The 24,382-nt window shown below is 48.8% G+C and overlaps 1 protein-coding gene across 4 annotated transcripts in view; it reads left to right on the top strand.

Annotated features, from left to right (window-relative positions):
• Positions 1 to 24,382, top strand: part of Slc2a9 (solute carrier family 2 member 9) — a 129,053-nt gene that overhangs the window by 71,695 nt on the left and 32,976 nt on the right. For all 4 annotated transcript variants that reach the window (XM_013112513.3, XM_040747019.1, XM_021226436.2 and 1 more), the window contains 3 exons: positions 7,518 to 7,705; positions 13,351 to 13,461; positions 22,739 to 22,840. In XM_013112513.3, coding sequence (XP_012967967.1) covers positions 7,518 to 7,705; positions 13,351 to 13,461; positions 22,739 to 22,840 — 401 coding nt within the window. The remainder of the gene's footprint in view (positions 1 to 7,517; positions 7,706 to 13,350; positions 13,462 to 22,738; positions 22,841 to 24,382) is intronic.

Here is a 24,382-nt window from a genome sequence, read left to right as displayed (position 1 = left end):
GTGAGGTGTGAGGAAAAAATGATCAGATAGCTGATTTTCCTGAGGTCATATGGGCATTCCCTAAGCCCCTGGAGGGCATTGCACATAGCAGCACCCACCTTCCAAGGCTGTTACAATATGGAGAAGGTCTGTGAGGTGCATAACACATAGTAGGTACAGCTAATGTCAGGCTCTGGATTCTCCAGGGTTCCGGCTCTGCCTTGGTCATAGCGAGTCTGTAGGTGGCACTAGATCTGAATCCTTCACCACTTCCAGCCCAGAAGCTGACTGGGCCACCCAAGAGACTTCATTCCAGATGTGAAATGAACATCTTCTCCTTTTGCAAATTCTTTAGAGCTAATGAATAGAGTGTGGCTAAGAAAATGAATGATGTGAGAGCTATGGGAGACTGCTTGCTGTCAAATAAGGAAGGGTGTGGGGAGTGTCCTAGGAGAGGCCTGGGATGAACCACTTTTCAATGACATGGGTAAATGGCCTCATGGAGGGCCATTCTCCACAGGCTAATGTCTTTCTGAGATGAGCTGTCAATTACAGGTAGCTGAGACCACTTCCTCCCCGGAGGCAAAGAGTTAAAATGGAAGATGTCTGTTCTGTCCTATCCTCCCTCTCAGAAACTGTCACTTCACATGGTCCCATCATCCACATAGCCGGCACATAGTCAGAGATCCCCTTGCCCATCTGTCTTCCTGTTGCCTGGGTCCACAACACCTCTGAGGTCATCACCATGCCCCTGTACACTTCTGGGGGTGGAGAACTCAGTCTCCAAAGCCAGCCCATCCTTAGACACGTGAGTCAGAAAGTTCCTCTGCCGAGCGATGCCCTCACGTCAGAGCTCCTGCCAAGATCTTGTTAGAGACTAAAGGTTTGCATGCTCCCAAATTCACATATTGAGGTCCTAAGCCCCGGAACTATGGCATTCAGAAGCCAGGCTCTTGGTAGGTGATTAGATTAAATGCTGCCTTGAAGGTGGGGCACCAAGGATACTATTAGTGTCTTTACAAGAGAGACAAGAGTGTTCATCCTCTCTGTCTCTATTTCTCTCTGTGTGTGTCTCTGTTTCTGTCTGTCTGTCTGTCTCTCTCTGTCTCTGTCTCTCTCTCTCTCTCTCTCACACACACACACATACATACACACACACTCACACAGACACACACAAACGCAAACACACATGGGATGGGCAGCCATACAACAGCCCAGAGAACCAACTCAATGGTACCCTCTATTCAGACTTTTGCCTCCAGACTGCAAGACTGTCTAAGCCCCAGCCCTCACTATTCATTCCAGTAGCTCATGTCAACCAAGGTAGCTCCCAGGGACCATACTTCAGGAGCATCTAGCCCCAGTGATGCTCCTAGCCTCATCTGTCCCTGGCTCATTTGCCAATGGTCCACTGCAATTGCCACCCAGCTGTGAGACAGTTGTGAGCACGGATGTGACCAGACAATTCCCAGCCTCCAACACACCATATGTTCTTCACAGTCAGGAGCCCATCCAGCCCATGTACACTGCACTGTGAATGTGTGGAGAGTTAATTCCCCTCAGATAAGCATCCAGCCTCCCTATGGGGACATACTGGGAACTATTCCTGCAGGGGTTGTTCAGAAGTCCAGAGAGACCCACCAGTCTGTCCCAGGCAGGTCCCCCATGACATGTATTGTGCTGTTGGCCCTCTAGCTTTCACATCTGCAAACTCCTCACACAGACCCCCCCCCCAAGCTATGCTTTCAGGCACCCCTTCTCAGGCCAAGCCCCTTTCCTCCTCTCACCTGTAGAATCAACACTAGCCTTGTCACCTCAGGGGTCAGTTACAGGTGAACTAAATGAAGGCAAGAAGTCTGTAGAATATGGTGTGTGTGTGTGTGTGTGTGTGAGAGAGAGAGAGAGAGAGAGAGAGAGAGAGAGAGAGAGAGAGCTCTTGTTTCTTTTCTAAAGTGAACAAGCAGAGGCCAAATTGGTTTCAGTATTGACCTTGGCAGTAAGATGAACTCACAGAGCCCTATAGAAGGAGGAGGCAAGGGAGGCTGCTGACCCAATGCATCTCATTTACTGCACAGCTCCATCCCCAGAACAAAGCATCTGGGGAAAGCAGAAACATGGCTCTAAACTTCCATCTTTCCCTGTGTCAATAAGTCATCCTGGTGAAATAGTAAAAGGAAGTTCACTTGTTACACAGACAACTGCAATTTTGCAAAGCTCACAGAACTCACTCAGATTATTTTAAAGCAGTAATGAAAACAAAACCTCTTTGCAAAATGCTAGGGGTTTTATTACCACCCCCCACACACACACTAGTGGTCATACACCAGTCCCCCACAGGGTCCCTGTTTGCTGCTGGTGGGTTGTGTGTGTGTGTGTGTGCGTGTGCCAGGGTCAGCTGAGGTTTCTGTCTCCACCTCCTGTCTTGCCATGGGAGTGCAAGACATTACACTACCGTGTCTGGCTTTGCCTGGGTTCAGGGATCTGAACTCAGATCTTCCTGCTTTCTTGGCAAGCTCCTCACCCACTGAGCCATCTCCCGAGCCCTGGTGTTGTTTTAGGCATACAGATACAAGAATTCTTATTGTCAGTCTGAGCTCACAATTTTGATTACCAAACAGAAACATTTCTAAAGATCTCATTTCATTGCATGACTCCATTTAAAAATTCTACACTCCTGCAGAACTGTGCCCCTTACTTTGAGGTATTATTATTAATTATTTGTTAATTTTATGCTCTCTGCCAGGCATTAGTCAGTCAATGTCTTGAAGCTTGCAGTGCCTTATAACTGGAGTACAGGTAGTGTCCCCACTGTGTCACATCTTGGTTTGTGCTGTCACTGTTGGTTTTTAAATCTTCAGTTTCTTTGAGGAGACAGTTTTTTGTTTGTGTGGTTTTTTGTTTTTTTGACTCAGTCTCTTGTAGCCCCGGGCTGGCCTCTATAACTCTATAACTGTGTAAGTTACTTTCCTGTTGCTGTTATAAAGCGCCATGATCAAAGCAACTCATAGAAGAAGGGGTTTATTTGGGTTTACAGCCTCAGAGTGCTAACAGCCTGTCATGTCAGGGAGGCTCGGCATCAAGCGGCAGGCACACAGGTAGCCAGCAGCAGGCTCAGTGGCAAGCGGCAGGCTCGGCAGCCAGTGCAGAAGCTTAGGGCTCACATCTTGAACCACAAGCACAGAGCAGAAAGAACAGCAGAGCAAGGCCTTAATGCTCTCAAAGCCCACTCCCAGTGACACACTTCCTCCAGCAAGACCGCACCTCCTAAACCTCCCCAAACAGCACCATCAACTGGGGACCGAGTATTCGAATGCATGAGCCTGTGGGGAACATGCCATTCAGACCACCACAGTAGCCACGATGAATGACCTGAGCTCCTGGTGCCCCCCCACCTCCTCCTCACCAGGTCTGGGGTTACAGACACACACCAACCACCACACCTTGAATACAAGGCAGGTTCTTTATAAAATACCTGTGTATTTGCTGTGCATTAATTCAATCAAAAGACAAAATTATCATCCTCCAATTTGCTAATCATTATCCAATTCACTGACTAGTAAACTGTAAAAAAGCAATGTATCACTCTGTGCTGATCACAAAGGAAAACAATGATGGCCTGTTGGCTTTTCCACACTGTGGGGTCTCCCTCACCATTATATAGGCTATGAGATTCCAGGCACAGTCACAGTAAAATGTATAAAGCTCCATAGAACCTCAACATCTCCTTCTATACTCCTTCACAACTGTGACAATGAAGAGACCTCGAGCCTGCACTGGAAGTCCCATGATGCCCCACTCTTAAATACCAGTAGTGGTTAAAAAGGAATGACTTGACAAAGCTCCTATTTTTAGAAATCTTTAGTCCTGTGCTGTGCAAGGCGAAAAGCTCAGAGCATCTCTGCACTTCATCACAAAGAAACATTGGGAATGTTCCATGTGACATTGCTTTGCCTGCTTTGTCATGAGGAAGAAGCTTCTAGAACACTCTGGGCCTTGCTCTGGAAGAGGTCAAGAGTGCTCAAAGAGATAAAGTATGGCTATCACCACAGTGCAGTATCATATGCTTCCAGCACAGAGCAACTAACTGTACATCAGCTAACTGTACAATTGTTCTGGGAACCAGAAGTATGAAGTCGAAGTACCAGCAGAGCCATACTCCTCTGCTCGCTGGTGACGGTGCACAGTATCCTCAGTGCCCTGGCACCCTTAGTCTTTCATATCCTCAGTACCCCAGCGTCCTCAGTGTTCAGGCATCCTTACTCTCCCTGAAACCTCAGTGCTCCCGCCTACCTAGTCTTCCATTATCCCCAGTGTTCCCGCACCCACAGTGTGCTTTGGTTGGCAGCTGCATCCCCTGCCTCTTCCATCCTTACATTCTCACTGAGTCTCAGCGTCTGTTCTCTGTTCTCTTTTGCCTACAAGGACAGGAATCAGACGAACCAGGCCCCCAGGGTGACCCCACCATACACACACACACACACACACACACACACACACACACACACACACCCCCCAGGTGTTTCCAGAGCTCATATTCACAGGTACCATATGATAGCAGGTATACAACTTAAGCCACAACAGAAGATTACAGCATTTTGTACCCACTGTCTGGACAAAGAAAAGGAAGGGAAAGGACAGGTAAGAGAAGGATATATATATATATATATATATATATATATATATATATATATCAGTCAAATCTTGCACCTTACACTTGCTATATGCTATACATGCTAGACAAGGGCTCTCTCACTGAGCTGTATTCCCAGCCCCTGTTTATAGTGCCCATTGCTCAGTAGAAGCCATGTAGTGCTCTAATGATGTGTGTGTGTTGGCATTCAGTACTAGCAACAACCCCAATGTCATTATGTCCAGTTTCCTGGTGAGAAAACTGAGGCCCAGAAACTTCAAGGAAGTGGTAAATCCAGGGTTTGAATAGGGGTGTGTGGTCATGAGGAGGCTTCTGTATTCCTTACTTGTCTGACAGCACTATAAGGGGTGAATCATTTGCTCTGGGTCATGGTCAGAGGGTACAGTCCATCGTAGCAAGGAAGGCATGTGGCAGGAGCATGAGGCTGCTTCTCACATCTCTGGGGACCAGGGAGCAGAGAGACATGAATGCCGATGCTCACCCCACTTTCTCCTCTCCCCCATTTTCTTCAGTCTGGGCTCCTAAGTCATAGAAGGGTACCATCTACACTCAGGGTAGGTCTTCCCTCTTCTTCTCTTGCCTTAGTTAAGTCAATCCAGAAACCACCACAGGCATGCCTAGAAGTTTGTTTCCTAGATGGTTCTAAGTCCAGTTCAAATGGTCAGTGAAGTTAACCATAGCACCCACATCCTGGCCTTAGAAACAGGATGTTCTTAGACCTTCACCCCAATCCCAGACCCCATGCCTGCACTCCTGTGCTTACTGTTCTCTGGAGGAGAAGATAACCAAGCTGAAGCTCGATGAACAAGAAGGTGGCCAGCACTGAAATTCCAGAGAACACAGAGGAATAGGCACATGTGCAGATGGGTGTCTGCATTGCTCAAATTCCAGGATGTTCTTCAGCTGCTGAAGGTTCCCTTCCTCTAGCTGCTGGGGACACCCTTCAGGACCCCACCCCCATACTGTTTAGCCCTAGGTTGTCATTCTCATTAAAAACAATCTCTTGTTGGAGAGGGTCTCATGCTACAGCAAGAGCCCCAAACTCTGCTTTAGCAGAGCCCCAACAACAGTGCTATCATTCAGAGCAATTATAGAAAGCAGGAGTCATCCAGGTCAAACATGGCTGCAAATCAGTGAGCAAAAAGGTGGCCCAGTGGTTGGGGTCTGGAAGAACTGCCCTGCCCCGGAAGGGAGGGAGAGAGGGGTATGCTGGAGGGTGGAACAGGTGTGTGTGTGTGTGTGTGTGTGTGTGTGTGTGTGTGTGTGTGTGTGTGTGTGTCCCTCTGGGAGGAGCAAGGAGAGCCTCTTGCTCTTTGTCTCACCCCAGGAGATGCTTAACAATAGCCAGAGGTCTTTTAGATTATCACAGCTGTGGGCAGAATCCAGGGATGGTGTCAACCAATGTCCCCCACTGAAGCAACTCAGCCCATGATGCCCTTGGTACCAAAGTGGAGATTCCCATTGTGGGGAAAGGTCCTAGATTTACCATCTGAGCCATGCTAACAAATGTCACCCTGGCACCTGTTCTCTGCCAGGCACCTCCTAGTGCTGGCAGAAGGTGATGGTGTGTGGGGGAGGAGGGACTTAGAGATCCAAGCCTTAGAGAGGATGCTGGGGAGAGAAGGTGCAGAGAGTGAGAGACTCAGACCCTGGTGATGTTAGCAAGGACAAGGCTGCGGAGGAAAATTATGATGCACTCTGTGCATTGTATTAACTTCAAGGTGAAATGCTGGCGGGGGGCCGGTGAGTTTCCCATATTTTGTAATGGAAATAATGGAAATATGCATATCAAGAAAGCGAGAGAAATATTTTCCTGCTAGCAAACTCTAGGTCTGTTTTATGACATGGATGTTACATCTTGAACTTGGAAGAAAAATTCAAAATACAGTGGTTTAGTGTGCAGTGCAAATCCAGCTACTTCTCACCTGTACACTTAATTGGTGCTGGCAAAAGCATTAAATCACATCTTTCAAAGAGATGCTTGGAAGCAGCTTGCAGTGCCATTGAAGCCCTTCTGGGCTTGCTGCCTAGAAAATCTGGAGTTGGATTAGCCACTTTGCTTTTCTGCTTAAAAAGAGCATTTTCACACACCTGAGAGGCAGAGTCATGTCATTAAGGACACTGCCCACTGTGTCTGGAATGGACTGTCCACAGGAGCCACCACCACTGCTGCCTTTCCCTGTAGGGGGAAAACTGCTCTGAAGGCATGCTGTGTGATCTGGCTGTGATGATCTCAGTGGTCTGCTTGTACAAGGGTTAAAATACAGTTCTTCCCATGACTGGATATTTGCGATGCTTGGCTTGGAAATGCATCCATCAAGAGAGCGTGTGGGTCTTCACTCTTCTGTTTGAGACATCTACGGTCCAGAGGGTCACGTGGAAAGGACTTCAATGAGGGTCATTAGGTTCAGTCCTCTTTCACCCATACAGGAAACTTCAGCCAGATGGCCATTGGCAATCCCTCCAGATACCCAGTGAGAATGGGTCAGGCAAACAGGAGGTGCCCAATGAATTTCACTGGGATAGCAGTTCTGATGTGGGAGCTCTAAGCAAGGTTTTCCCCAGTGTGAGGGGCAGGGCTGAAAATAGAAAATAAATGGGACAACTGTCCCGGAGATGGATTTGAACACTGGGCATGCTCTGCTTTCCTGTGTGTGTGTGTGTAGGGGGGGTGATCAAGAGACTCAGGTTCTTTCTCAGCCCAGTTGGTGACCTCAGGAAAGTTGGTGTATGTCTCTGGGTTCCTATCTCCCCATTTCCAAACACGATTTTGTATAGACTCCATGTGGCCCCTGACAAGTGTATGTCCAAGGTAGTGGGGCCCATCCATTCAGGGCCAGCACCCTAGAGGGCCAACATCCCAATACCTGTCGGTCCTTCTTCACAGCCTTCCAAACATTTCTGGGCAAAGCAGATGTCTCCCAAGAGCTGGAGGAGGTCCTGGCCGAAAGCCGTGTGCAGAGGAACCTCCATCTGCTGTCCGTGCTGGAGCTGCTGAGGGCACCTTTTGTCCGCTGGCAGGTGATCACTGTCATCATCACCATGGCCAGCTACCAGCTATGTGGACTCAATGCCGTGAGTACACTCCCCCACCCCAACGCATGCACACCAGCATCAACAGAGAAACCGAGGAAGGCCAGTATGTGGGTGGCGCAGAGTGTGAGCTCCCTGGATGTCTGACCTCAGACCCCAGCTCTGTAATGTAAGCCTCCACTGAGGCTGTGCCTTTGAACATCGGCAGAACTGGGCAGGTGCCCAGTTCCCACCTCTGTAGAATGGGATAGAGTGGAGCGGGCTTGTCCACACAGCCAGCAAGGTTGTCCCTTGCACTGCCACCTGTTGTCCTACTGTGAGTCCCTGGAAATAAAGCATCATGGCTCTCAATAAACAGACACAGGAAGTCAAAGGTACAGAGAACCAAAATGATTCAGCTAGAAGCAGTCTTATCAGAGCCTGAGCTGAGACCTACCTGGAGATCCCAGGCCTCTAGCTCTCTCCGATGTTCCAGGAGGTAAAATCCCCAAATCTGAGAAGTGAGGGAGCTGAGTGTGATTGCTTCTGGGGAACTAAGTGGGATACCTCACCTCAGACTGTGACTAATTCTTCATCCACTAAGGATGCAGACAGACTTCCAGGCACACAGCACTGAGAGCATCAGAGAGAGGGAAGGGTACTGGGGAGGGCCCCCCCAAGAGCCCAGATGATGGAGCACAGCATTTACTTATACCTGCTCAACAAGAGTCTGCTTCTGCTGTGGTGCGCGGTGATGCTCAGGTGGCAGAGAGTGGCAGCAAGGCTCCTGTCCAGGAAAGGGGACACGGCCGCCTAGGAAGATAGCAGCCACACATTCTGCCTAATTTCAACATCTCCGGGTTCTATTTTTGGAAAGGCTGGTGTAAAATGAGATCACTTTGTTCCTTAGCCATTTATTGCCATTTTGCATTGGTCTGGTTAAGAGAGAAGGACAGTATGGAGTGGGGAGTCAAGAGCTCAGCCTAGGCCCAGGGTTGTCTTTCTTCCCCCAGACAAGTTCAAGGTCAGGTGTATCAGACCCTCCTTGTTCTGAAAGGAGAGGAGGGATGCACTGTTTTCCTGAGACTTAGAGCCTTAAGGACATGTCATGTACATGCTTATCGAGGCAGTTAGATGGAGAGCCAGGACATTGTTGGGCAGACCCTTCTCCTCCACCAGGACTTAATTTCCCATCTGTGTATCCTGTAACGGATGAATTCTGCCAGTGTCTTCAAGCCCGGCTGCACAGAAGTGTGCCAGCAAAATCTGTCTGGTGGGCTGCAGGGTGAAGACCGTTTTCACCTTCCTGGTTCACATACTTTCCCTCACACAGGACAAAGCTTTGGACTAAGTCAGAGGCCTGGCTTCCCACCTCGATGTCACCATGTACCTACAGCAAGCAATCTGAACCATCTGCTCACCCTGGTCTGACTATGCATTCGGCTGTGATCCTGATCGGGTGCACACATTAGCACCTTCTGGGGCCAGCAGATGTCCTTCGGGCCCCATGGCTAAGCACAGAGACACTGAGACATTTCCCCAAAGGTTCATAACTAGAAGCCGTAGAAAGGAGATTTGAGCACCAATTGTCTGAACCCCAAGTTCTAGGTACTTAAGCCCCAAGAAGCGAGGGCAAGTAAGCTCTACCCAGCAGGGATGAAGCCTAGGTGAGCACCCGGAAGATGTTTAATACATGAGCAAGCCTTTTCCTCCTAGGCCTCTAGATAGAGCCATAGATCACTGTCTGTGGAAAGAACCCATCCCCGGGAAAAGCATAATATAAATGAATTACATCTCTCCAGCGTATCCCTTTCTTGTCACTGCTGGACAAAACAAATCACAGCACTAACAACCAGAGGCTCCAAACTACTTGTCATTGTACAGTTTACAAGGTCAGAGGTCCTCAAATCAAATCAGGCCCATTCCTCCTGGCCACACCAGGAGAGAATCCATTCCTCTGTTTTCCCAGCTTTCTGGGAGCTGCCTCCTTTCCTTAGCTTGTGGCCTTCTTCTTCCATTTTCAGAGTCACAATATATACAGTCTATTTGACTTTCTCTCTCTTTCTCCTTTCCCACCCCCACACCTCTGACCAATTCTGCCTTCCCATCTCCCCTCTATAAAGAGTAATGGCAGGTGCAGCTATCAGGCAATCCAGGAAAATCTGCTGCCTCAAGGGCCTGCCCATGTTTAGAGTCAGATTTGCCATGTGAACTGAGATTCCCAGACCATGGTTTTGCCCACTATGTCCAGCAAGCACAACCCGGTCAGCGCTGTCTAGCTCCAGGTGCTGTACTTTGAATGTGACTATCCGCCACAGGGTCATGTGTTAGGGCACATGGTCCCAGGTAGTAGTGCTGGTCAGGGACAGGTCTCAGGGGTCACAGCTCAGGTCCCTATTTGCTCTCTTCTTCTTGATCTGTGACACTATGAGGAGTCTCACATCCATGAATCCCACCATGGCAGACTGTATCCTCTCACACCATGAGCCCAAATAAAACAGAAACCATCCTCTTAAGTTACTTCTTGTCAACTTGGTTCCCCACCAGAAAAGTCACTAATACACATATGTTGGCAAAGAAAGTCAGACCGCATCTCTTAGCCCATGGCCACTGTGTTTATAGCCAATAGCAGATATAGGAGCCATAGGTGACAGCAGAGGGATCATGACACATACTTTAAGGAGAGTGGATTCCCAGCGAGCACCTCTCTGCTCCAGTGTCATTGTGTGGGGGTGTGGCTTTGCTTTCTCCTCGGTCCTCTCACAGCGGTGAAGGGCTAGAATGATTGTGTAACATACTGCCTCATCAAAACACTGCACCAGAAGCTAAGAGTGAGGCATTTGGGACACCGAAATTGAGACTTGGAAAGCCACCTGCCCTCCCCCTGTTGGGGCTCCTCAGGACACATCCCCAAAGAGGATGGCCTCACAGATGCCTCCTGTCCAGACTAACAACATAGGCTCTTTTTATCCAAAGAGTCCGCACATCTCCATGGAGAGAAGGAACCATCTAGAAGGTGCCTGTTGTTTGTTATATGGGCTTTTCCTGGATGTTTCAGCATGTTAGAACCACCGCAATAGGTAACCTGGGACAACCTGAAAAACGGGAAGTGAGTGTCGTTGCTCATGCTGACTTGGTGAGGTGGGGCATCCCCGGCTCCATGGCTCTGTGACTCTGAGTGTCCCAGGTGCTTCCTCTCTCATGTCACAAGGGCCTGAAACTGTCAGGTCATATCACCTTCAGTTCACACAGAGGTCAAGGCAAAGGCAGTCAGCTCCACTCCTTGAAATGAGGTGCAGGGTAGGGGGGGGAGGTGGGGGGGCGGCGGGGGGGGGGGGAGGCAGGGTGCTACATGGATCAGGCAGAATGGGACATGCTAGCTAGCCCTACAGACCTCACAGGCTCCAGGCTCCTGCCTACCAGTGTCCAGATGCATTCAGTGAGATGGCTCAGCCCTCTTCACGGCCACATTACAATGCTGTACAGAATGTCATGCCCAGTGACTCCCACCACTGGCTTTCAACCTGCTGAGGATGTCCACAGCTATGTCACTGCAGAGAATGGAAACTAGGGAAGAGGGGCGGTGAAAGCCAGAGGAGCGGGTGGGAGGTTCCGATGCCGTGCAGCTGGAGAATAGCTTCTACAGGAAAATATATACGGAGTGTGGGTAGGGGCTGGAAGCTGTCTCTCTGTGAGTGGAAGGCAGAGAGCATGGTGGTACTAAAAACCAGTGAGTTGCAGTGACAATAAATAATACTCTTAACCAAGAGTGTGATCCAACTGTGACTAGGTCTGGGTGACAATGGCTACCCAAAGGAGAGGGAGCCTGTGTGACAAATCCAGGAACACTGGGGGTTTGGGGTGACAGCTAGCACACAGAAACTGGTGGGCTAGTGAGGGACTACCTCTGTTCCCTGCAAATTTGGTAGCCAAGGTTCATGCCGATAGCCTGAAGTCCTGCTTCCTCACCCCAGGACAGTGGCTCCTCACTTCATGTGAACATTAAAACCCATCTCTGCCAATTGACGCCAAGGGTCAGGACAATAACTCATTTGAATTGTGTCTCTGGGTGTTCAGGAGACCCTGTGAAGAATTACTTGTCACTGCAAAGATATCCAGATGTTGGATACAAGTCAGTCCTGATTCTCCCAGACATGGGAGAAGGAGTAGCTTCTCAAACAACTGTTTGTAACAAGATAGATCAGAACAAGGGCTTCCTCACACAAGCATCAGAGCAGCATAGCCAGTGTTGTGCCTGAGCTGTGAGCATCCGTGGCTCTGCAGAGAGCTGCCACTGTCCCAGTGTTTCTATAAGTGAGGGGACCCAGTGGAGCAACTGCCATGATATGATTAAGGGTTTTTATTGTAGATGTGAGGGAGAGGACAGCTAGAGGCATCTGGAATAGTCCAGAGCAGAGGGAGAAAGAAGCAGACTGGACATGGCCAGGGCTTGGGTAGAGGGAGAGTGGGAGAGAATAGTAGAGATAGCAGGAGAGAGGGGGGGGCATAGTGAGAGCATCCGGGTTATAATAAGGCTGAGTAGCTGGGGATATGGAAGTCTGTGAGCTGGAGAAAGTTAAGGGTAGAGCAGGAGATGAAAAGGACAGGATGCCAGCGTGGGCTTTGAAATGTGTAACAGGTACTTGTGGTACTGAGGGAGCCAGGAGGGCAGCATGGGCTTTGATATGCTGATAGGTACCTCAGGTGGCCATGTGTCCCCTATGCCAGGGGTAGGGGAAATGGATCCTTTTGACAGATGGGAACCAGTCTCACAAGCTCCTCAGGGATGCTGCCTTTTCTCTAACAGCCAGAGACCCTCCTCTAGTCCAGGTTGGGCTCATTTATGTATATTTGGACTACCTTTGGGGGTTTGGGGACCAGGAGTTTCCTTTGGACCCGACGGTACATGTACAGTCACACAGACCTCAGGAGCATCATTTGTACTGTATGTACTATTGTAGAGTCGCCATGGCAGTTTCTAGTGGGTGATAGTAAAATGTTCTGCGGAGCAGAAATAGTTTTTGATTCTCACAAAGCATGCTTATCTAAGGTTAATTAATGATCCAAGAGGGCTACTGAGGCTCCAGCTATCACATCCACCACCCTTGACCACAGAAAGGGAAGCGGGCAGAAATAAAATAAAACAAACTTGGGAGTGTGCCTCTTTGGTAAAGTTTCTTTAAAAGAAGACGAGGAGGGGGACAGGAGAGGAGGGTGGTCAAAGAGGTGGCTCATCCAATAAAGGTTCTTGCTACCAAGTCTGACCTGCATTCAGTCCCTGGGCCCCCGTGGTGGAAAGAGAGAACTGACTCCTACACACACACACACACACACACACACACACACACACACACACACACACACACACACACACACACACAGGCACTTCACCACCACAGTAAATAAATAAATGAGCAAATAAATAAATGTAAAAGTAAAGTAAGATGCCTCCTGCCAGCCATCTCCAATATTTATGTTGCTGCCCTCCTAACTTCTAGGCAGTCTAGAAAGCAGTGTCTCGGTGGGCAGACGTCACTGCCAGGAAAATGGGGGTCTGTCAGAGAAGAAGTGAGGAGCCATGTGGCCATGTGGCACAGCTCGCCTGTGAGTCAGAATTCAGTGGCGCTGTGCAGAGAGATCCTTGCACCTTGTCTAACCTAGGAGGCTGGGGTCCTCGAATGACCTTTCTATTCTTTTCTGCATTACAGATCTGGTTCTACACCAACAGCATCTTTGGGAAAGCTGGGATCCCTCAGGGCAAGATCCCATACATCACCCTGAGCACTGGTGGAATTGAGACGCTCTCTGCCATCTTCTCTGTAAGTCACCAAGGCCTCCCGACAATGCCCCAGAGGCAGAATGGCACCCAGGCACCCAGGGAAACTAACAGGGCTTGCTTTATGAGGGTGGGCCTTGTCACAGGACCCTGTCTGGATTTGGGAGAGGCTCAGGCTCCATGACCCTTCACCCACCTAGGCCCTTCCTCTCTGTCTCCAATTAAAACGAACCAAATCCTAGCTCTGGCTGTGTGATGTTGGACAGTGTGTTCAACTTCCCTGAGCCTTGGCTCCTCTCTTGAAGCGCTCAAGTCTGTCTTCTGGTGTGAGAGTGGTGTGTGCTTCATTCTATGACACACAGTACCCACCCTGGGGCCCTCTAGACATGAAAGAGGGATGGACTGACATCTCTGACTGACATGGCAGAGTGTGTATTCTGACCTTGAAAGAGATGCTCAGGTGTTCAGTCTCCCCTACTCATCTCCACTGACGAGGGTGATGTCAGCACACACCGGCTGATTCTGCATCCCACTGCTGACTTTTCAGTAGATTCAATTTTTCTCCCTGCCTTCCCAGATTGTTCTAACAAGCTACGTCTTAAAAATGGATACCACTAAGAATGTAGACAAGTGATGTTTGGGCTCTTCTCTGATCTGCTTTTTGTTAGAGAGAAAACGTTCCAATGCTTTGCCACCCATGAGTGTCACTAAACCCCATCTCCAGCTGTAGGCTGCAAAATACCGCTACAAATTCTGACTATGATCAACAGAACTCAGTCTGGGGTGAAAACGGCAGAGGAAGCAGAAGAGGTTTGGAGTCTGAGTTTTTGCTTTGGTTTGATTTTTGTTGTTATGAGAAACCATTACAAACTTACTGCGGTACATTTGTAAAAATTCAGGAGAACTTAAAAGAATGAAGAGATTCCCTCCAATCAGGCTGCTCATCTCTGCTGTGTCCAATTGCTCTGTTCCTAGGAGGCAGTGACCAGGCAGGGTTCCTGCTTTTCTAACAACAGCTGGCGTGGAATTATTTCCCCGCTACTACTGATCCACCAACTTTAATGGGGTGCACGGTGTAGCCAGAAGAAGAGTCTGTATGAGAATTAGCTCTGGTGATGAAGGCTCTGTCAGCTCTCCAAAGCCCGTAATCCATTCCCTGTCTTAGCCTCCACCCACAGGGTGGGATTGTTGGCATCTCTTCTCAGAACACAGTGGTCTGGGTTCCCGTGCCAGCTCTGCTTCTCCTGAGACAGGAGACTCTCTAAGCAAGATGCTTGACGTCTCTGTGGTTCACATGTGTGTGGTTCCTGCCTCACACACAAGAGCTGGGGAGTAAACAAATGTCACTAAGTCACTGGCAGTGCTGGAATAAGTCTCACCCTGTCACCTGAAGTGAGGCTACATGTCCTTGTGTCCTTGTAGAGAAGGACATAGCAGAAATACTGTGTGTGAGAGAGAGAGAGACAGAGAGACAGAGACAGAGAAACAGAGAGAGACAGAGAGAGAGACAGAGACAGAGACAGAGAGACAGAGACAGAGAAACAGAGAGAGAGAGAGAGAGAGAGAGAGAGAGAGAGAGAGAGAGAGAGAGAGAGAGAGAGAGAGAGAGAGAGATCGAGATCATGCTTAACCTTTAACTTTCAGAACTGGACAGCTCTATAGTCCATCGGGAAAATCCACTTACCAGTGGCCTGCGCTTAGGGAAATTGCCATACATCTCTGAATGGATTTGCACATTTATAAAATTAGCTTTTAACCCTTGCCATCTGTGGCTGGCAAAATTGGATCCACAGATCCACAGATCCACAGGTCTGAAGACATAGGTCATGAGCTGTGTCAGAGGGGACGTCACAGGTGGGAGAAAGGATCTTGAGCTGTGGAGGTTCCCTGGCTTATCTGGGCTGCCCAGTGAAGCTTTGAAGTGACCAAAGGTCTCCGAACATCGGTGAGGTCAGGATGTGAGGTGTAAGAGACACCATAGTTGCCTGGCCTGGAAGATGAAGAAGGAGTGGGGGCGTAGAACCCATGAGGTTTCTGGGAACTGGGGGAGTCAGAGGCCTTTCCTCCCCAGCTCCCCTGTGAGTTTTGCCCTGTGAGACCTGCTCTGGATCTGTGACTGCCCAAATCATAAACTGCTACCTTTGAGTTGGTTTAAGCTGCTTGTTAAAGTAATGACAAAGATAGTTTAATGCTACAAGAAAGAGTTGTCATGGAAACAGGAAACAAAAATCAAAGCCTATGGCTGCTCCTTCTCCTCCCCCAAACTCAACATTCGGAGAGTCCTCTGCTCTTTCCAAAGTTTGTGTGACCTGCTTTTCAGGGTCACTAAGACTTCATCCCACCCCTAGAGGTAATTTCCTATCAATAAAAGGACTCCCTGATTATTTTTGCCACTCTTTTTACTGAGGTTTTTGACACTCTGTAAAATGGCTCTGAGGCATAATAAAACCGATGGAAAGACTCCCGTTCTTTTGATCTGCGGTTAATTTGGGCAGCAGCCATCACTCAGCAGCTTGCTGGCTGTAAATAATTGCCATCTTGCAGAACAGCTGGCTTCTCCAGGCTGTTTTCTGGGGGCTTCAACTGTGCTGTTCAGATGAGAGAACTTCCATGGAGTGGATGACCATCCACTGTGGTGTGGACAGAGTCAACTCTGCCTCTGGTAGGAGGCCCAGACTCTGCTTTTAAAAGCCAGGGTCAGGATCCACAGCAGTGTGGTCTTGCTTGTAGCAGCGCAGTTTGGGACTATGCCATGTTGAACTAAACACACATCTTTAAGGACTTCCAGACTTCCCAGGGTTCCTGCAATTTCAGCGTCACCGTCTGTATTCTCTATGGTCATAGTGTGAGATACTAATGTGTGCAGATCGTAGAGATGAGGGTGACAGGGTACACGGGCTTATCTGGGCTCAGTGGTGTCCTGGCCGTGTGGCTGGTCACAACCTGGGTAACTTTGAGATGAGATGCCCAGGTTTTCTGACTCCCACTCTCTTCTTCGGGAGTAGTGGTGGTAACAGGTCATCCCAACAGCTCAATGGAGACTCAGCGACCTGTGGCTTGTGATGTGACTAAAACTCACCTGCTGGAATCCCCAGTGCCTCCCAATGGGACCTCATTTGGAGACATGTCATTGCAGGTGTTGTTAGTTAAGCTAGAATTGGATAATATTGGAGTTGGTTGAACCCACAAACTTATTATGTCTTTACAAAAAGGGAAATTTTGGACACAGACCACCACATGAATACTTGAGTCTTGATTTTCAAAGAAAAAAATACCAGAATGCAGGAGAAGGTCAAGGCAGATTTCAGAGGGTGGGAGAAGGTTTGAGGCAGACCCTCAGAAGGTGGGCTGGGGCAGACCCTCAGAAGACAAGGTGGGGCTCCGCTGCACCCACACAGGGACTAGGCTTTGCCGGCGCCTTGATCTTAGATTTGCAGCTGAGAAAATAAGGAACATCCCTGCTGTCTGACCCCTTCTATCTGTAGTGCACCTATTACTGCCGTGGAAACTAATGCAATCTCTGTTGGTTATTTGAGACTGAGTCCTAGTCCACAGAACAAAGCATAGAGGAGCTCAGCAGAGGAGACACCCCATCACGTAAAAATAGAAGCAGCCATCTGTGTTGGCCCCGCCCCACTCCCTGCAGGTGTGAGCAGCTGCTGGCAACCTCTTCTGAGCTGGACAGTTCTGAGATTTAGAACTGGACAAGGTGGCTTAGCACTTGCAGATCTGACTGCTTCAGTGAAGAGGTGATGCCTTGTCACTCACACTTTTGCTGTAGATGCACAAATGGTCATATAGGTCATATAGGAGAAAGGTTTACAAAAAGGGATAAGCAGAGATTTCTTAGATTAGATGCACAATCGTGAACCATTTTTTAAATTAATAAATTGGATTTTATCAGAAATTTAAAATTCCACTATTTAAAAAGCATTGTTGAGAAAATGAAAAGGCGAGCCACAGGCTGGGTGACTGTATAAACCTGACAGGGAGCTTGTGTCCTGAATATGTAAAGAACCCTGGGAACTCAAGAAGAACTGCACTCTGAAAGTATTTGAACAGATCTTTATCAAGGAAAATTCTCAAAGGCCAAAAAGCACAGGAAAAAGTTCTCAGTACCTTCAGGGGAGGTAAAATGCCCAATAAGATCCTGTCATTCACCACAAGGACAGGCAGAATTTAAATCCTGATAATTCCAAGTGTTGCCAAGGAAACGGAGCAACAGGAACTCTCACACTGTTGGAAGTCACATTACCCGCTTCAGAGACTGTTTCTGACAGTCACCCATTCACTCACCATCCCAATCACAAGTATTTACCCAAGAGAAACAACACTCATGTCTACATAGAGACTCATATGCTGGTGTTCCTAACAGCTTTGTATATGAGAGACCAAACCCAGAAGCAACCCCATGTCCATCAACAATTGAGAAATCAGTTGTGGTGTAGCCACCCAATGGAATACTGCTCAGCCAAAAAAAAAACTATTTATGCATATCACAAACAAGATAGGTCTCAAAAACCTTACAAAGATCTGTGGGAAATTCTAAAACTGGTGTCTGTAAGCCCAGTGCTAGAAAGTGGATCGGGGCTGCCTGGGGCTGAGAGAGGACACAGAGACATTTGGTGGTAGTGGGCATTTTCTGTATCTCATTTGCAGTTGTGCTCATAGGTAATAATGCAAATTTGTGGAGAATATGTTAGGCTGCACAATTACAATGAGGACATTGCATTGGCCAAAATTCAGTAAAGTTGATTTTTAAAATCCTAAACAGAAACATGCTGCCATTGCTGTCTGCTCAAAGGTCCCAGCACATTGTGGGAGAGATGGTGGCTACAGAGGGGACCTTACAGCTCAGAGTCCCGGAGGGGCTTCTCCGTTGGTTCCTAGCTGACATCAGTACCCTTCAAGGGCAGTTGTTCATCTTGAGTTAGTGTCTTCCCTGGCAGCTTTAGGCTGGAGTAGGGATATCCTGTCACCCTAATGCCTTCGGACAGGCTGAGCTGCAGTGGGGCTTGGAGGAGAGAGCACATTGGTGTCCTGGACAGGCAGGACTGGGAGCCGGGGAGGGCTGCTTCCTCACTCGGGTCTCTCTGAAAGCTGTCTCCTCAGGGCCTTCCTAGACCTTCATCTGAGCTCTGTCATCTCCCATGCAGGAGCATGTTCCAGATTCTTCAGCGACCTAGGGGAGAGCATGTCTCCTCCCCAACAGAGGTCCTGAATATCAACGTCATATTATAAAATATCAGCTAGCTTGTATTGGAGGGCACACTTTCAAATGCTGACACTGTGGTTGGCTCACTTGAGGAAGCCTCTCTCACATTCTATCTAACCCAGGGTCCTGCACTTAGTAATGTTTGAAAAACGTGAATATCAATAAACAGTGTGTTCCATCTCTGTGTGAAGTATAACATGTTGTCACATCTGAGTGTAAGACACCTTAATCCTGGATTCACAGCACAAAGCAGGTTTAACCACAGACTCTCTGTGTAACAATGTGACTCATTAATCTCTAACTGTGACAGGCTAACCTCAGCAAAGCTGTTACAAGTGTCAGAATCAGTACAGCAATGAAATATGCTGATCTCACTGTGACCGGGTCCCCTCTGTGATACGGAAGCTTGTCTCTGGCAACCTCTGTGCCCATCTCTGTCACCAGGGACTCTAGCTCAGCACCTAGGAGATACTGAGGAGACAAAGCCCCTCCCCCATCCTCCAGCTCTGAGCTTCTGTTAGCCTTGGACCTCTCACAGTTAGTCACAGGAGTGGCTTCCAAACATTAGAATTTAGTGACTTTTCAGATGGCTATAGAAATTCACTAGGCTGGGTTCTGGAAATGACCTGTGATAGGTGGGGCACAGGAAATGCCAGGGTGGGGGGAATAGCTCACTTGGTACAGAGCTTGCTGTGCAACTCTGAAGACCCAGTTCACTCCCCAGGACCCAGATAGGAAGAAGCTAGGTTCAAGCTTAGACCCTAGTGCTGGGGAGGCTGGGGCATAGATCTCTGGGGGTTCATGGGTCACCAGCTTAAAATAACCAGCGAGCCCCCAGAAGAACAGAGAGCCTCTCTCATGTAAAAGAAGAAGAAGAAGAAGAAGAAGAAGAAGAAGAAGAAGAAGAAGAAGAAGAAGAAGAAGAAGAAGAAGAAGAAGAAGAAGAAGAAAAAAGATGGACAATACCTGAAGAATAACCGAGAGTGGTTTGCTGGCCTCAACAGGCAAGCCTGCATACACACACATGAATGAATGCACGCCCACAAGCCTGCATGCACACACACATGAATGAATGCACGCCCACAAGCCTGCATGCACACACACATGAATGAATGCACGCCCACAAGCCTGCATGCACACACACACATGAATGAATGCACGCCCACAAGCCTGCATGCACACACACATGAATGAATGCACGCCCACAAGCCTGCATGCACACACACACATGAATGAATGCACGCCCACAAGCCTGCATGCACACACACATGAATGAATGCACGCCCACAAGCCTGCATGCACACACACATGAATGAATGCACACCCACAAGCACGCACGCAGGCAGGCGCATGCACACACACACAGACCTGAGGCCCAGGACAGAATTGATGTTTTATACAGTAACTCTATTTTCTAGTCTTCATTTCATTTTAAATCATATGCTGAGGATTTACCAACCTATCCAAAACTAACTGAAAATATTTTCATTCCCAGATATCTAGGACCCAGAGGATCTGGTATTTATTTTACAGCTTAGGTCACGGGTAGTCTTACAGACTGAGTCCTCATGAGGAGATAGCATTCAGGTTTTCAGTGCTCCGAAGGGGAGGAGCACCTGTCCACTTCTGTGTCACTCTGCTAATTCACTCTGCCTTGTAGGGTGCATCCCAGGACGGCTCTGCACCTCTGATTCGGGGTGGTTCTGATGTGCCCTTGTCACTGGGACCCGTCTCTGTTCCTGATGCTTAGGAACTTGTGGCCCCATTAATGCCTCCTCTTTGATGGGGTCCAGCTTTTGAAGGCTTAGGAACTCTCTCTCATTCTCTCTCTCTCTCTCTCTCTCTCTCTCTCTCTCTCTCTCTCTCTCTCTCTCTCTCCTTCCCTCCATCCTTCCCGCCCCCTCCTTCTGTCTTCTTCTCTCTGCCTTTGCCTCTCCTTCTTATTGCCTTTCTCCATCCTCTTTCCCCACAAAGTTATGCTCTTCACTTCTTCTGTGACCTTCCCGGGCGGGCACACCCCTCCACACCTCCCACAGAATGAGCTCGCTGCCTCTCTCCTCTCTGTCTTCCCTGTCCTCCCTGTATAACTGTATGTTCTTCACTGTGTATCTACCTTGCTCACCCCATCAACACAAAGGGCCCCCATGGTAGCCAGGGTACTTCTGGATTCTGGGGAAACATAGTGATGATTTGAGGGCTTCTGGGGAGGGCATGGAGGATCAGCTGATTGCTCGGTGCTCTATGTGTCCGATGATCGGACAGGAAGATGGGGCAGTGGGCTGCTGCACACTGGGGCTCTGTCTGTTTCCTCTTTAGGAAACTTAGTATTTTCAGAAACAGAAAAGATCCCGCAGGCATCCCTGCTTCTCCCTTCATCAGCCGCATGCCTTAAACAACTTCCCAAAGCCTCTTGACTTGTTTTTTTTTCACCCGTATAATGAGACAAACAAGGCCCATTTCATGGGGTGTCTGTGGGGATTAAATGATTCGTGGTTGAAATGTGCTCAGTGCAGTGCCTGGAACAGTGGGTACTCAGCAGTGATCCCCAGCTTCTGCCACCTAGACTTATCCCATGACTGCACAGAAACAAGTTAGGTCACGAAAGGGCTGGCCTTCGTGTTCAAGGCCATGAGGCCACTTAGAGGCAGGCATGAGAGCAGCCACCCAGGCCATTCTTACACTAACAATCAGTCATGCTGCAGTTTCTGCTGTGCTGGGCAGGCCCTGAGTTGAGTTCACGCCCAGCAAGCCTTTCCTCTCCTCTCACAGCTACCCTGCAGAGACGCTACCATCCACGCTTCCCAGGTGGGGAAATTCAGGCTCAGAGAAGTTCAGTCACTTAGTCATCCATCCTTCATGCAAGTAAGGATGAGAGGCACAGCCAGGACTTGAACCCCAGTCAGCCTGTCTTCAGGCCCATGCACCCCTGGGCATCACAGTAGCCAGGAAATAGAACATTTCTAAGTGATGAATGGGTAAAGGAAAAGGGGTGCATATACACAATGGAATATTGTTCGGTCATAAAGAAAATGGAAATCATGACACTTGCAGGAAAATGGGTGGAACTTTAGATATTTATGTAAAACAAAATAAACCAGGTGGTGATGCTACAAGCCCTTAATCCCAACACATGGGAGACAGAGGCAGGGAAATTTCTGTGAGTTCGAGGCCAGCTTGGTCTACAGAGCAAGTTCCAGGACAGCTAGGACTACACAGAGAAACCCAGTCTCAAAAAAACCAAACCAAAACAAAACAAAACAAAAAGAAAGAAAGAAGAAATAAAAGAAAACCAGTTTCAGAAAAAAAATACTATAGGTTTTTCTCTGGTGGAGATTGTGTGTGTTATGGGCGGTGGGACTGGGATATTACAGACCTTGAGGGAGCAAAGGAGGTGGCACTCTCAGTAGGACTCTGCCCACCTCCACACCTTGCTGGAGCTGACCCTCTCCCTGACGAGCTCAGCCATGAGTCTTGACAACACCTTGGGTTCAGTTCCAGGCCTTTTCACTCTCTGCTGTGTGGCCTCTTCCAGGTTATTTCGTCTCTCTGATCCTTGATGTTCTTTGTTTGAGAAGCAGTGGGATGGGGGAGAGAAAGTCACCGAATGTAAATAGCAGGCAGGCCCTTATTTAACCCATTCAGCCTTTTGGATGTCTTGGGGTGGGGCAGGTGAGGTGACAGTGTTCCTGCTACACACTTTAGAACCTGAAGTCACAAGCAGAAGTTTCAATAACTGCAGAGTAGTAGAGCCAGGGCATCAGTCCAAGGCTGCCTGACAATAGCTCTTGCCTATGGTCATTATATTTTAGAGTCATTGCCTTTACCCTTGGTGACAGACAGAGGTGCCAGAGGGAGGAAAATTCCACAGCTGCAGCTGCAGAGGCTGTATAAAGTGATCCTCCTGAATCACAACCCCTGAGTGAAACCAACCTTCCACAGTCTTCCACAAAGCCTTTCACGGCCTTCTGGGGTCTTCCACGGCCTTCAACAGCCTTCAGTAGCTTTCCACGGTCTTCCACCATCAGTTCACAGGACCAAGGACTTCCGTTATTGAGCTCAAAGTGAAATAACTGTGTTCCCCAACTCTTTTGCTCTCTTGGACTAGGGCCTGGTCATGGAGCGCCTAGGACGGAGACCTCTCCTCATTGGTGGCTTCGGGCTGATGGCTCTCTTCTTTGGGACCCTCACTGTGACACTGACCCTGCAGGTGAGACATTGTGCCCATCACTCTTTGTGGGGATCAGCAGGGAGCTGGCTCTGACTTCATCACTTTGGAGCCTTTGGCTGTGGCTCCTCCTGTAAGACATCTTTCCCATGGAGCTTCACTTCCAGAACACAGGGTGGCACTGTTGATGGGTCCTGGAACTTGAAGACAGGAAACCTGACTTCTGGTGCTGCCACTGCCACAGATGAGCTGTGTTGTGGTGAGCAGGAAGCCTGCCTTCCCTGAGCCTCAATTTACCTATCTTTGGGGTCAGGGGATTTATGTTAGAGGCCCCTCCAGTGATTGCCCCCTTGCAAAGGAAGCTGGGTACTGACTGTCAGGTGACTTCTCAGTAACCGCCCTGTTACCTGGATTCCTAGACATGGAATTCTGGCTTTTCCACTTACCACTCTGCTGCCTCCTCTTGTGTCCTAGCTCTACAAGGAAGAGTTGTCCCCATAGCCTGGGATGCTGAGAGGAGTAAATGACAGCATGTGAACTGAGCGGTCCAGGAGTGTGCATGTGTGTCTATGTGGAGGAACAATTATATCCACTACCCTTACTAAATTCAAGGTGTCTCCTCTTAAAAACAACATTTTATTTTATGCATATATTTTCCCTGCATGTATGTCTGGGCATCACGTGTGTGACTGGTGCCCACTGAGGCCAGAAGAGGGTCTCAGATCCTCTAGAACTGGAGTTAAAGATGGTTGTGAGCCACCAGGTAGGTGCTGGGAACTGAGCCTGGGTCCTCTGCAAGAGCAGCAAGTGCCCTTAGCCTCTGAGCCATCTCTCCAGCTCCAGATTGCCTCCTTTTATGGAGGGATAACCCAAATCATAAGTGCAAATGACCAAAGTTTCACAGCTGGGTGATGGCAGAGGTGGGATTGGTTCCCAGGGTCTTCATTACAAGTGACCAAAGTTTCACAGCTGGATGATAGCAGAGGTGGGATTGGTTCCCAGGGTCTTTATTACAAGGCCCGCATCTTTCCTTTCTGCTCCCTACACTGCCCAGAGCAAATGCATCCATCAAACACTTACTGGGCTGATGAGTCTCGGTATTATTGTCAGGGATAAATTTTAACGTCGAGAGTTGGGCATTTGGTCCTCAGCCACATATCCTAAGGTTCCAAACAGTTTCAGAACGAGGCAAGAATGGTGTAGAGATGTCAAAGCCTGTGGTTCACAGGTGGTGCTGGGCTGGCTCCTCCTGGGGGGGGGGTCAGTGTGTTGCCCAGCTGGCATTTTCCCGTATCCAGTCTTACCGTTGTCCTGAACTGGGTGGCTTTACAGTGCCCTTGGCCCTCTGAGGTTCTGAGAGAGGGAGGGTAAGCTGCTCCGGGGTCGACCTTTCTTCTGCCTCAAGTATCCCCCAATCTAAGTCCCACCCAACAGGGCCTCAAACCTCCTTCAACACTTGCCTAAAGATGAGTGACAGGCCCTCTGGACATTCCATGAGTGAGTTAGCTCTCCACACTAATGGGGCAGCAGGAGTGTAAACATGGTGTTTTACACAGTATGAATGTTAACTGAGAGAAATTTCAA

Source organism: Mesocricetus auratus, unplaced genomic scaffold, assembly GCF_017639785.1.
Source record: "Mesocricetus auratus isolate SY011 unplaced genomic scaffold, BCM_Maur_2.0 Super-Scaffold_100006, whole genome shotgun sequence".
Taxonomy (NCBI): Eukaryota; Metazoa; Chordata; class Mammalia; order Rodentia; family Cricetidae; genus Mesocricetus; species Mesocricetus auratus.
Note: the sequence above shows the minus strand (reverse complement) of the source record. Positions and strands in the feature narration are given on the sequence as shown.